The following is a 13,828-nucleotide window of genomic DNA, read 5'->3' on the forward strand; positions in this document are numbered from 1 at the left end:
TCTCTGTTTAGTTGTCACTGTGTTAACCACAACCAACATGTTGGATCTCTGTTTAGTTGTCACTGTGTTAACCACAACCAACATGTTGGATCTCTGTTTAGTTGTCACTGTGTTAACCACAACCAACATGTTGGATCTCTGTTTAGTTGTCACTGTGTTAACCACAACCAACATGTTGGATCTCTGTTTAGTTGTCACTGTGTTAACCACAACCAACATGTTGGATCTCTGTTTAGTTGTCACTGTGTTAACCACAACCAACATGTTGGATCTCTGTTTAGTTGTCACTGTGTTAACCACAACCAACATGTTGGATCTCTGTTTAGTTGTCACTGTGTTAACCACAACCAACATGTTGGATCTCTGTTTAGTTGTCACTGTGTTAACCACAACCAACATGTTGGATCTCTGTTTAGTTGTCACTGTGTTAACCACAAGCAACATGTTCAATCTCTGTTTAGTTGTCACTGTGTTAACCACAACCAACATGTTGGATCTCTGTTTAGTTGTCACTGTTTGTTAACCACAACCAACATGTTGGATCTCTGTTTAGTTGTCACTGTGTTAACCACAACCAACATGTTGGATCTCTGTTTAGTTGTCACTGTGTTAACCACAACCAACATGTTGGATCTCTGTTTAGTTGTCACTGTGTTAACCACAACCAACATGTTGGATCTCTGTTTAGTTGTCACTGTGTTAACCACAACCAACATGTTGGATCTCTGTTTAGTTGTCACTGTGTTAACCACAACCAACATGTTGGATCTCTGTTTAGTTGTCACTGTGTTAACCACAACCAACATGTTGGATCTCTGTTTAGTTGTCACTGTGTTAACCACAACCAACATGTTGGATCTCTGTTTAGTTGTCACTGTGTTAACCACAACCAACATGTTGGATCTCTGTTTAGTTGTCTCTGTTTAGTTGTCACTGTGTTAACCACAACCAACATGTTGGATCTCTGTTTAGTTGTCACTGTGTTAACCACAACCAACATGTTGGATCTCTGTTTAGTTGTCACTGTGTTAACCACAACCAACATGTTGGATCTCTGTTTAGTTGTCACTGTGTTAACTTTACCAACATGTTGGACCAACATGTTGGATCTCTGTTTAGTTGTCACTGTGTTAACCACAACCAACATGTTGGATCTCTGTTTAGTTGTCACTGTGTTAACCACAACCAACATGTTGGATCTCTGTTTAGTTGTCACTGTGTTAACCACAACCAACATGTTGGATCTCTGTTTAGTTGTCACTGTTTAGTTAACCACAACCAACATGTTGGATCTCTGTTTAGTTGTCACTGTGTTAACCACAACCAACATGTTGGATCTCTGTTTAGTTGTCACTGTGTTAACCACAACCAACATGTTGGATCTCTGTTTAGTTGTCACAACCACAACCAACATGTTGGATCTCTGTTTAGTTGTCACTGTGTTAACCACAACCAACATGTTGGATCTCTGTTTAGTTGTCACTGTGTTAACCACAACCAACATGTTGATCTCTGTTTAGTTGTCACTGTGTTAACCACAAGATGATAAATTCCACTTTTCCAGTTAAAAAATGTTAATTAATTATAAATCACATAATAATTCAAATGTACTGTTTCTGCAGGATTATTTTTCTGCTGTAGCAAACTGGCTCAAATGTAGATCCAACATCTGTAGCAATATACCTCTAATGTATATGGCTTTATCAGGATATATATACCTCTCTAATGTATATGGCTTTATCAGGATATATTTACCTCTCTCTAATGTATATGGCTCTATAAAGGATTCACTTTTGACCGTTTGACATCTTTTATTTTCTGTTGTTTAGGCTGGTTGAATGAGTTGCCTATGAAAGCTACTTCATCTGCAATAAAACAGACGGCTGCACCAGTGACTGTAAGTTATGTGATTTCCTCATATTAAATTAAAAGTATGTTTGTAGCCTACGCAGTTACCAATTGGCTGTTGAAACTGTGGCACATATTTCTCGGTAACATTAGTAGGCGGATAAAAGTGTTGATACGTAGAAAAGATGGGCAAACTCTCGTTGGTCTTGGCTTTCTACAAACGATTATAAGGTTAGGTTGACGTCAGACATTCATTATTCAGAGTAGGTTTGAGCTATGATCACTTATCATGGTGATAAACCTGATGGTCTCTGTGAACTGATCTGAACAGGTTTAGGCTGGTCATCTATGATATGTAGGCTATAGGCTGAGGCTTTTACCTTGATCTGCATATCACTAACAAACCACGTAATAAATAACCTAGTCTACTTTACATAATATATCATCTATATATCACTAACAACCCACTACTATACATTATAACCTAGTCTACTTTACATAATATAACATCTACATATCACTAACAACCCACTACTATACATTATAACCTAGCCTACTTTACATAATATACAATATCTTACTTTTTGAATAGATTAATGATTTCCCCCTCACATCAATTATGTCTCTTTTAGCCCTTCTGTCTATATTCTCAGAAATATTTAGAAAATAACAGATTGAAAGACAATAAATAGCCTACTTTTAATGAATACAAATAATTGTGAGACATGGCCTTGTGTTGCTGTATGGTCTATAACTACCTTAACAAACAGTAACTTACTATTATTATTGACAGTTACCATGGAGATGAAATGTCACAACTACATGTTCATGTGATTGCATTAAATCACCTGACTGGTTAGATATGTCTGTGTCACGCCCTGACCTGAGATATCTCTGTTTTCTTTATTATTTTGGTTAGGTAAGGGTGTGACTAGGGTGGGCATGTTAGTTTTTGTATTGTCTAGGTTTTTTCTATGCATAGGGTTTTTGTAGATCTAGATGATTTGTATGTCTATGGTGGCCGAATATGGATCCCAATCAGAGGCAGCTGTTTATCGCTGTCTCTGATTGGGGAACCCAATCAACATGCTGGATCTCTGTTTATCGTCACTCTGTGTTGGGGAACACCAACATGCTGGATCTCTGTTTTAGTTGTCACTGTGTTAACCACAACCAACATGTTGGATCTCTGTTTAGTTGTCACTGTGTTAACCACAACCAACATGTTGGATCTCTGTTTAGTTGTCACTGTGTTAACACACAACCAACATGTTGGATCTCTGTTTAGTTGTCACTGTGTTAACCACAACCAACATGTTGGATCTGTGTTTAGTTGTCACTGTGTTAACCACAACCAACATTTAGTTGTCACTGATCTGTTGGATCTCTGTTTAGTTGTCACTGTGTTAACCACAACCAACATGTTGGATCTCTGTTTAGTTGTCACTGTGTTAACCACAACCAACATGTTGGATCTCTGTTTAGTTGTCACTGTGTTAACCACAACCAACATGTTGGATCTCTGTTTAGTTGTCACTGTGTTAACACAACCAACATGTGTGGATCTCTGTTTAGTTGTCACTGTGTTAACCACAACCAACATGTTGGATCTCTGTTTAGTTGTCACTGTGTTTAACCACAACCAACATGTTGGATCTCTGTTTAGTTGTCACTGTGTTAACTCAACCAACATGTTGGATCTCTGTTTAGTTGTCACTGTGTTAACCACAACCAACATGTTGGATCTCTGTTTAGTTGTCACTGTGTTAACCACAACCAACATGTTGGATCTCTGTTTAGTTGTCACTGTGTTAACCACAACCAACATGTTGGATCTCTGTTTAGTTGTCACTGTGTTAACCACAACCAACATGTTGGATCTCTGTTTTTAGTTGTCACTGTGTTAACCACAACCAACATGTTGGATCTCTGTTTAGTTGTCACTGTGTTAACCACAACCAACATGTTGGATCTCTGTTTAGTTGTCACTGTGTTAACCACAACCAACATGTTGGATCTCTGTTTAGTTGTCACTGTGTTAACCACAACCAACATGTTGGATCTCTGTTTAGTTGTCACTGTGTTTAACCACAACCAACATGTTGGATCTCTGTTTTAGTTGTCACTGTTTAGTTGTCACTGTTTAACCACAACCAACATGTTGGATCTCTGTTTAGTTGTCACTGTGTTAACCACAACCAACATGTTGGATCTCTGTTTAGTTGTCACTGTGTTAACCACAACCAACATGTTGGATCTCTGTTTAGTTGTCACTGTGTTAACCACAACCAACATGTTGGATCTCTGTTTAGTTGTCACTGTGTTAACCACAACCAACATGTTGGATCTCTGTTTAGTTGTCACTGTGTTAACCACAAGATGATAAATAAATTTTCCAGTTAAAATGTTAATTAATTATAAATCACATAATAATTCAAATGTACTGTTTCTGCAGGATTATTTTCCTGCTGTAGCAAACTGGCTCAAATGTAGATCCAACATCTGTAGCAATATACCTCTAATGTATATGGCTTTATCAGGATATATATACCTCTCTAATGTATATGGCTTTATCAGGATATATTTACCTCTCTCTAATGTATATGGCTCTATAAAGGATTCACTTTTGACCGTTTGACATCTTTTATTTTCTGTTGTTTAGGCTGGTTGAATGAGTTGCCTATGAAAGCTACTTCATCTGCAATAAAACAGACGGCTGCACCAGTGACTGTAAGTTATGTGATTTCCTCATATTAAATTAAAAGTATGTTTGTAGCCTACGCAGTTACCAATTGGCTGTTGAAACTGTGGCACATATTTCTCGGTAACATTAGTAGGCGGATAAAAGTGTTGATACGTAGAAAAGATGGGCAAACTCTCGTTGGTCTTGGCTTTCTACAAACGATTATAAGGTTAGGTTGACGTCAGACATTCATTATTCAGAGTAGGTTTGAGCTATGATCACTTATCATGGTGATAAACCTGATGGTCTCTGTGAACTGATCTGAACAGGTTTAGGCTGGTCATCTATGATATGTAGGCTATAGGCTGAGGCTTTTACCTTGATCTGCATATCACTAACAAACCACGTAATAAATAACCTAGTCTACTTTACATAATATATCATCTATATATCACTAACAACCCACTACTATACATTATAACCTAGTCTACTTTACATAATATAACATCTACATATCACTAACAACCCACTACTATACATTATAACCTAGCCTACTTTACATAATATACAATATCTTACTTTTTGAATAGATTAATGATTTCCCCCTCACATCAATTATGTCTCTTTTAGCCCTTCTGTCTATATTCTCAGAAATATTTAGAAAATAACAGATTGAAAGACAATAAATAGCCTACTTTTAATGAATACAAATAATTGTGAGACATGGCCTTGTGTTGCTGTATGGTCTATAACTACCTTAACAAACAGTAACTTACTATTATTATTGACAGTTACCATGGAGATGAAATGTCACAACTACATGTTCATGTGATTGCATTAAATCACCTGACTGGTTAGATATGTCTGTGTCACGCCCTGACCTGAGATATCTCTGTTTTCTTTATTATTTTGGGTAGGTCAGGGTGTGACTAGGGTGGGCATGTTAGTTTTTGTATTGTCTAGGTTTTTTCTATGCCTAGGGTTTTTGTAGATCTAGATGATTTGTATGTCTATGGTGGCCGAATATGGATCCCAATCAGAGGCAGCTGTTTATCGCTGTCTCTGATTGGGGAACAACCAACATGTTGGATCTCTGTTTAGTTGTCACTGTGTTAACCACAAACAACATGTTGGATCTCTGTTTAGTTGTCACTGTGTTAACCACAACCAACATGTTGGATCTCTGTTTAGTTGTCACTGTGTTAACCACAACCACCATGTTGGATCTCTGTTTAGTTGTCACTGTGTTAACCACAACCAACATGTTGGATCTCTGTTTAGTTGTCACTGTGTTAACCACAACCAACATGTTGGATCTCTGTTTAGTTGTCACTGTGTTAACCACAACCAACATGTTGGATCTCTGTTTAGTTGTCACTGTGTTAACCACAACCAACATGTTGGATCTCTGTTTAGTTGTCACTGTGTTAACCACAACCAACATGTTGGATCTCTGTTTAGTTGTCACTGTGTTAACACATGTTGGATCTCTGTTTAGTTGTCACTTAACCACAACCAACATGTTGGATCTCTGTTTAGTTGTCACTAGTTGTCACTGTGTTAACCACAACCAACATGTTGGATCTCTGTTTAGTTGTCACTGTGTTAACCACAACCAACATGTTGGATCTCTGTTTAGTTGTCACTGTGTTAACCTGTGTTAACCAACATGTTGGATCTCTGTTTAGTTGTCACTGTGTTTAACCACAACCAACATGTTGGATCTCTGTTTAGTTGTCACTGTGTTAACCACAACCAACATTTGGATCTCTGTTTAGTTGTCACTGTTTTAACCACCAACAACATGCCGGATCTCTGTTTAGTTGTCACTGTGTTAACCACAACCAACATGTTGGATCTCTGTTTAGTTGTTACTGTAATAAAGACAAAACAAAGGAAATAAAGGTGAGAACGTGACAGTGAGTTTATTTCCAAAATGTATCACCGTTGTTTTTTAATCAGAAATGGTTGCTATGGGTACCTTCAATATTACTGTTCTCAGACTTTTAACTAATAGATTTTAGATGGGTATATATTTTTTATTATTTTATTGCAAAACGCTTTTAATCCAATGTTTAGCTGGAATGGAATGTTAGTATCCTGTATATTTGACTGTGATATGTGGTTTTCTCACAGAGCTATTTTAAGATGAATGTAATTACTGCCTACTCTTAATTATTGCCTAATATAATGGAATGCATATTTTTTTAACAATTTCTGATCGTTGTTACAAGCAGTATTTTGACAATATTACCGTTATATCAACACACTATTCACACCCATTTAACAACTCTAAATAGCTTTGGCATAGTAGGCATCAAGTCCTTGTTACCTACAACGTTGCATACAATGTTCATTTTCATCAAACACATGTTACGCCCTCGATACCTTCAATTGTCCAATTCATAGCCATGCGCAATTTAGGATTATTTTTTAACAATGTGATGTAGGTAATTAAATAATCAAAAGAAAACGTGTTTATTATTGTCACGACTCCTACCGAAGGTGGCTCCCCTTCCTGTTCGGGTGGCGCTCGGCGGTCGTCGTCACCGGCCTACTAGCTGCCACTGATCCTTTTTCCCCCCTTGTCTGTTGATTAGTTACACCTGTGTTTAGTTAGGTTAGTTGGTTGGGCTTTATTATCCAGCCGGCCCGCCTGCTGGTTGTGCGGGATTATTTTCAGTGTACGATTGTACACGACTGTAAGTCACAGTTGTCCGTGTGTGTGTGTTTGTGTGTGTGTGTTTTGCTGAACTGTTTAGTTCCCCGTGTTTGGGGCATTTGTCTGGGTTGGCGTCGTTTTCACCGGTGTGGTGTATTAAACGTATCGCTACCCTGAACTCTCTGCTCCCTGCGCCTGACTTCTTCCTCCACTACACCCCAGGCATTACAATTATACACTCTTAGAAAAGAAGGTTCCTCATAGAACTAAAAAGGCTTCTATCACTTCCTTAATAATTGGAATCACAAAAAGTTATATTGTGGGGTTCAGTGAAGAAGAACCTCTAGAGTTCTGATCAACAAAAGGTTAATGTTTTGAGGATGTGAAGCCAGCAGCCTTCCAGTGGTCAGATCAATTCCACCTGTTTTTTTTCCAGCTCCTGGCCCAGGATTCAATCCAGCCACCTTTTCAGCCACAGGTCCAACTCCTGCCACAGGTCCAACTCCTTAGTCCCTGGGCGAAAACCTGATTTAATCTTCAGAAATAAGCATGAGTTAATCTGCCAAAATTAAGACGAAATACTATGCAGACATACAAGTTAATTATATATAAAAACAATTTATTAAGATGAGTGACATTCTGACAAAGTAACAGCCCTGTAGACAAAGATGAGCTCTCCAGTAGGTACCAAAACATTCAAAGGACATTTTCTCAAAAGTGAGGTTATAAATTCATCAATGTTCAAAGCAGAATAACTTTCCTATTGTTCCTCAACTGTATTGTATTATATACCATTTTCTAGCTCTGAGTCTCTACCTTTTTCCAATGTAAAAAACACCATTTCACATTTTGCTACATAAGACTGAATTGAGTCGGCCGGTCACATTTGACTGTGTAAAACCTAGCAGCACTACTGATTGCTCTGAGAGTGAGGCAGATATATAGCATTTAGCAAAAAAAATTGTCTCTCTGAAATAAAAACATCAAGTGAAAGATTTTTAAACAAATACATGTCTGTCATTGAACAATCGCATGCCATGATTAGACAGTGAAAAAACACTGATCACTTTCAAAATTTCTATCAACAAAAAAAGCTAATTTACGAACATTTCTGATAAGTGATATAAATCGTTTTGGAGTAAAAGTCTTCTTATGTTTCCTCATCTGAGCTCATCTGAGTAGATGAGAGATGTAATGTTTGTCTCTGTTGTGTTGAAGCCCAATCAAGCAGGAGAGACCAGCCTCCCCTGTACCCAGCTGTGTGTCCATGAAGAGTGACCAGTCTATGGGTAAACCTATAAACTTTAGAGAGGGAGAACTTTCTACTGAACAAAGGTAAGAAGAACTCATGGGTCCTGGTCAGTGAGTTAAACAACACTGTCTCTTGTCATTTCTCCTCTCCCATTTTCCCATTTCTTTTTGTTGTTTTCATAATCCATAGGCTAAACCTTTTGTCCATTTTCATAGTCCTAAAACAATATTAAACAAACACAACATTCCCTCCGTGTGTGTGTGTGTGTGTGTGTGTGTGTGTGTGTACTCCCTGGATGAGGAGATGTAATCTCATGGTTTGTCCACAGAAACCAACAGGAGAGATCAGAGTCAGAGATTCTCGGTGGTCAGTCTTCCCAGAGTCATCAAACAGACCTGGCCTCCATATTGAGTGTATGTGGTCGTGTTATGTACATTTATTTTTGTTTACCTCAAGTAAAGATGATCTGTCAATCATTCATTAATGTGTTGATGAGAAAGCATTTCTTCTATTGCTTAACTTATTGACTTGATTTATTTCAGTTGCTTGAAGAGAATATTATTACATTTGTGAAGAATGAGCTGAAGATGTTCAAGAGGATTCTTAGTCCAGAACTCCCAGAAGGCTTTGAGAGTCAGAAGCAGGAAAAGGAAGTGGTGGATGCTGAAGATGAGAAGCAGGAGAGCAGTGCCAGAGAGGGGGCTCTGAAGATCACACTGCACGTCCTGAGGAAAATGAACCAGAAGGAGCTTGCTGACACTCTGGAGAACTGTAAGAGCTGTCTGACTCATGTTGAATGCTGTTTTATAACATGTAAAAGATGTAGCTAAAGTACAGCTACAGTAGCTGTGTAACTCAATGATATTGTAGCAGCCTTAACACAACACCTAGTGACCTCATCAAGTAGCAGCAGGGATGTGTTGTGTTGATTAATTTAGAGGGAGAGAGAGAGACAACATTAATAACACCATCAATAATACCAATAATAATATAATCAGTCACACCAGTCTATAATGCATTATGACAACATTTACACATTTATACAGTCAGTTAAGAGAAGAAATTATTATCATTTAAAACTTTATAACAGTCCTACAATACTGTAGGCATTAAAACAGACGTAATATTAATATCCTCTGTGTTATTTCTAGATTCGGATGATCCTGCTGTGATTTGCCAACGTGAACTCAAATCTAATCTAAAGAAGAAGTTTCAATGTGTATTTGAGGGGATCGCTAAACAAGGAAACCCAACACTTCTCAATGAGATCTACACAGAGCTCTACATCACAGAGGGTGGAACAGGAGAGGTCAATAATGAACATGAGCTGAGACAGATTGAGACAACAACCAGGAAACAAGCAAGACCAGAGACTGCAATCAAATGTAACGACATCTTCACACCCTTAACTGGACAAGACAAACTTATCAGAACTGTGCTGACAAAGGGAGTTGCTGGCATTGGAAAAACAGTCTCTGTGCAGAAGTTCATTCTGGACTGGGCTGAAGGAAAAGCAAATCAGGATGTCCAATTTGTATTTTCATTCCCTTTAAGGGAGCTGAATTTGATGAAAGGGGACAAACACAGTTTCATTGAGCTTCTCAATCACTTCTCAATGGAAACCAAACAATCAAGAATCTCCAACTACGAAAAGTACAAAGTTATTTTCATCTTTGATGGTCTGGATGAGTGCCGACTGCCCCTAGACTTCCAGAAGAACAAGATATGTTGTGACGTCACAGAGTCAACCTCAGTGGATGTTCTGCTGACAAATCTCATCAAGGGAAATCTGCTTCCCTCTGCTCTCATCTGGATAACTACCCGACCTGCAGCAGCCAATAAGATCCCTTCAGGGTGTGTTCACCAGGTGACAGAGGTTCGAGGTTTCAGTGACCCACAGAAGGAGGAGTACTTCAGGAAAAGATTCAGTGATGAGGACCTGGCCAGCAGAATCATCTCCCACATAAAGACATCACGGAGCCTCCACATCATGTGCCACATTCCTGTCTTCTGTTGGATTTCTGCAACAGTCCTTGAACACATGCTAAAACATAAGAGAGAAGAGATGCCCAAGACTCTGACAGAGATGTACACACACCTTGTGGTGTTTCATACCAAACAGAAGAATGAAAAGTATCTTGGGAAAGAAGAGACAGGTTCACACTGGAATAAAGAGTGCATTCTGTCACTGGGAAAACTGGCTTTTCAACAGCTTATGAATGGCAATCTGATTTTCTATGAAGAAGACTTGAAAGAGGCTGGCATTGATGTCAATGAAGCCTCAGTGTACTCAGGATTGTGCACACAGATCTTTAAAGAGGAATGTGGGCTGTACCAGAACAAGGTGTACTGCTTTGTTCATCTGAGCATTCAGGAGTTTCTGGCTGCTGTATATGTGTTCCTCTCATTCATCAACAACAATGAGAATCTAATGGACAAACTGCAAACAAAAGACGAGTCTGAAGTTACTGTCTACAAGAGTGCTGTGGATAAAGCCTTACAAAGTGAGACAGGAAACCTGGACCTTTTCCTCCGCTTCCTTCTGGGCCTCTCACTGGAGTCCAATCAGAAGCACTTACGAGGTCTACTGACAAAGACAAGAAGCAGCTCACAGAGCCATGAAGAAACAGTCAAGTACATCAAGAAGATGATCAGGAAGAATCTCTCTCCAGAGAGGAGCATCAATCTGTTCCACTGTCTGAATGAACTGAATGACCATTCTCTAGTGGAGGAGATCCAAAGCTACCTGAGCTCAGGAAGTCTCTCTGGAGCCAACCTGTCACCCGCACAGTGGTCAGCTATGGTCTTTGTGTTGCTGACTTCAGAAAAGGAGCTGGCTGTGTTTGACCTGAAGAAATACTCCAGATCAGAGGAGGGTCTTCTGAGGCTGCTGCCAGTGGTCAAAGCCTCCAAGGCTGTTCTGTAAGTAAATAAAATTACATCTAAGAACTAATCATCAGGAAGAAATATTCAGTTTCTAGAAAAATATGTATTATAATATGTATATCATATTATATTGAAAAACATATTGAATAATACATGCATTGATGTATAACATTATGACCATACTATTCTAGGAGACGGAAGATGAATGTATATGTTGTTTTAGAGAATAATCCAAATGCATCTGCCATTGTCCTTCTACACTACTCATTAAATGAACAGTGTGTTTGTGAAATCATGATGATCTCTTTGTCAGGCTGTCAGACTGTGGAGTCACAGAGGAAGGCTGTGCTTCTCTGGTCTCGGCTCTAGAGTCAAACCCCTCACACCTGAGAGAGCTGGATCTGAGTAACAATGACCTGAAGGATTCAGGAGTGGAGCTGCTCTCTGATGGACTGGGGAATCCCCACTGTAAACTGGAGACTCTGAGGTCAGTATTCCTGTAGTTGGTCAACAAGTGATAACTGTTCACCAGATCCACATATGTTTACCAGACACACATAGTCCTCACCATTTGTGTTTGGACAGTGAAGCTTACAGTTTTACATTTGGTGCTATGCTGCAGCATTTTGAACTGTGTGTTTGTGTCCTGTGTGTGTGTGTGTCCAGTGTTTGTGTGTGTGTGTGTCCAGTGTTTGTGTGTGTGTGTCCAGTGTGTCTGTGTGTGTCCAGTCCACTCAATGAACACACACACACTAGGGATGGGCGATTTGGCCAAAATATTATATCACAGGGTTTAAAAGAAATTGGACAATATTACTGTATTTTTGGTTTTTGACTAATAAAAGTAATGCAATGAGTAGTGAGTGATCCCAGGGTGCTTTATGAGTAGTGAGTAGTGATCCCAGGGTGCTTTATGACTAGTGAGTAGTGATCCCAGGGTGCTTTATGAGTAGTGATCCCAGGGTGCTTTATGAGTAGTGAGTAGTGATCCCAGGGTGCTTTATGAGTAGTGATCCCAGGGTGCTTTATTAGTAGTGAGTAGTGATCCCAGGGTGCTTCGTGAGTAGTGATCCCAGGGTGCTTTGTGAGTAGTGAGTTGTGATCCCAGGGTGCTATATGAGTAGTGAGTGATCCCAGGGTGCTTTATGGTCAGTGAGTGATTCCAGGGTCCTTTATGAGTAGTGAGTATTGATCCCAGCATGCTTTATGAGTAGTGCATAGTGATCCCAGGGTGCTTTATGGGTAGTGAGTGATCCCAGGGTGGCAACACATACATTATAAGTGATTTCAATGAGTCTTTCTCCATTCTGATTGGTTTATACTGTTCAATTAATCTTCAACCAAAACAAATGTCAGCACTTTCATCATTTCTGCATTTCCCCTCAATTACAGTGGTGGAAATAGTACCCAGTTGTCATACTTGAGTAAAAGTGAAGATATGTTAATAGAACATTTCTCAAGTAAAAGTGAAAGTCACCCAGTAAAATACTACTTGAATAAAAGTCTAAAAGTATTTGGTTTTAAATATACTTAAGTATCAAAAGTGCAGCGGCAGATAGTCTAGTGGTTAGAGCGTTGGGCCAGTAACTGAAATCAGTGAAATGGTGTTCACATTAGTATGACATTATGACCATACAGGTCTAGGAGACGGAAGATGAATCTATATGGTGTTTGAGAGAATAAACCAAATGCATCTGACATTGTCCTTCTACACTACTCGTTAAATTAACAGTGTGTTTATGAAATCATGGTGATCTCTTCGTCAGGCTGTCAGGCTGTGGAGTCACAGAGGAAGGCTGTGCTTCTTTGGTCTCTGCTCTGAGGTCAAACCCCTCACACCTGAGAGAGCTGGATCTGAGTAACAATGACCTGAATGATTCAGGAGTGAAGCTGCTCTCTGCTGGACTGGGGAATCTCCACTGTAAACTGGAGTCTCTGAGGTCAGTATTCCTGTAGTTGGTCAACAAGTGATAACTGTTCACCAGATCCACATGTGTTTACCAGACACACATAGTCCACACCATATGTGTTTGGACAGTGAAGCTTACAGTTTTACATTTGGTGCTATGCTGCAGCATTTTGAACTGTGTGTTTGTGTCCTGTGTGTGTGTGTCCAGTGTTTGTGTGTGTGTGTGTCCAGTGTGTCTGTGTGTGTCCAGTCCACTCAATGAACACACACACACACTAGGGATGGGCGATTTGGCCAAAATATTATATCACAGTATTTAAAAGAAATTGGACAATATTACTGTATTTTTGGTTTTTGACTAATAAAAGCTTGCGGTTTTACATTTGGCGCTATGCTGCAGCATTTTGAACTACAGTGCCTTGCGAAAGTATTCGGCCCCCTTGAACTTTGCGACCTTTTGCCACATTTCAGGCTTCAAACATAAAGACATAAAACTGTATTTTTTTGTGAAGAATCAACAACAAGTGGGACACAATCATGAAGTGGAACGACATTTATTGGATATTTCAAACTTTTTTAACAAATCAA

The 13,828-nt window shown here is 39.1% G+C and overlaps 1 protein-coding gene across 1 annotated transcript in view; it reads left to right on the forward strand.

Annotated features, from left to right (window-relative positions):
- LOC121838636 (NLR family CARD domain-containing protein 3-like) overlaps positions 1-13,828 on the forward strand; it is a 733,752-nt gene that overhangs the window by 666,633 nt on the left and 53,291 nt on the right. The window contains exons 6-12 of the mRNA XM_042299970.1: positions 1,830-1,897; positions 4,511-4,578; positions 8,412-8,528; positions 8,774-8,858; positions 8,988-9,216; positions 9,597-11,367; positions 13,098-13,154. Of these exons, the coding sequence (XP_042155904.1) occupies positions 8,461-8,528; positions 8,774-8,858; positions 8,988-9,216; positions 9,597-11,367; positions 13,098-13,154 (2,210 nt within the window). The 5' untranslated portion in view covers positions 1,830-1,897; positions 4,511-4,578; positions 8,412-8,460. The remainder of the gene's footprint in view (positions 1-1,829; positions 1,898-4,510; positions 4,579-8,411; positions 8,529-8,773; positions 8,859-8,987; positions 9,217-9,596; positions 11,368-13,097; positions 13,155-13,828) is intronic.

Source organism: Oncorhynchus tshawytscha, linkage group LG17 (assembly GCF_018296145.1).
Source record: "Oncorhynchus tshawytscha isolate Ot180627B linkage group LG17, Otsh_v2.0, whole genome shotgun sequence".
NCBI classification, from domain to species: Eukaryota; Metazoa; Chordata; class Actinopteri; order Salmoniformes; family Salmonidae; genus Oncorhynchus; species Oncorhynchus tshawytscha.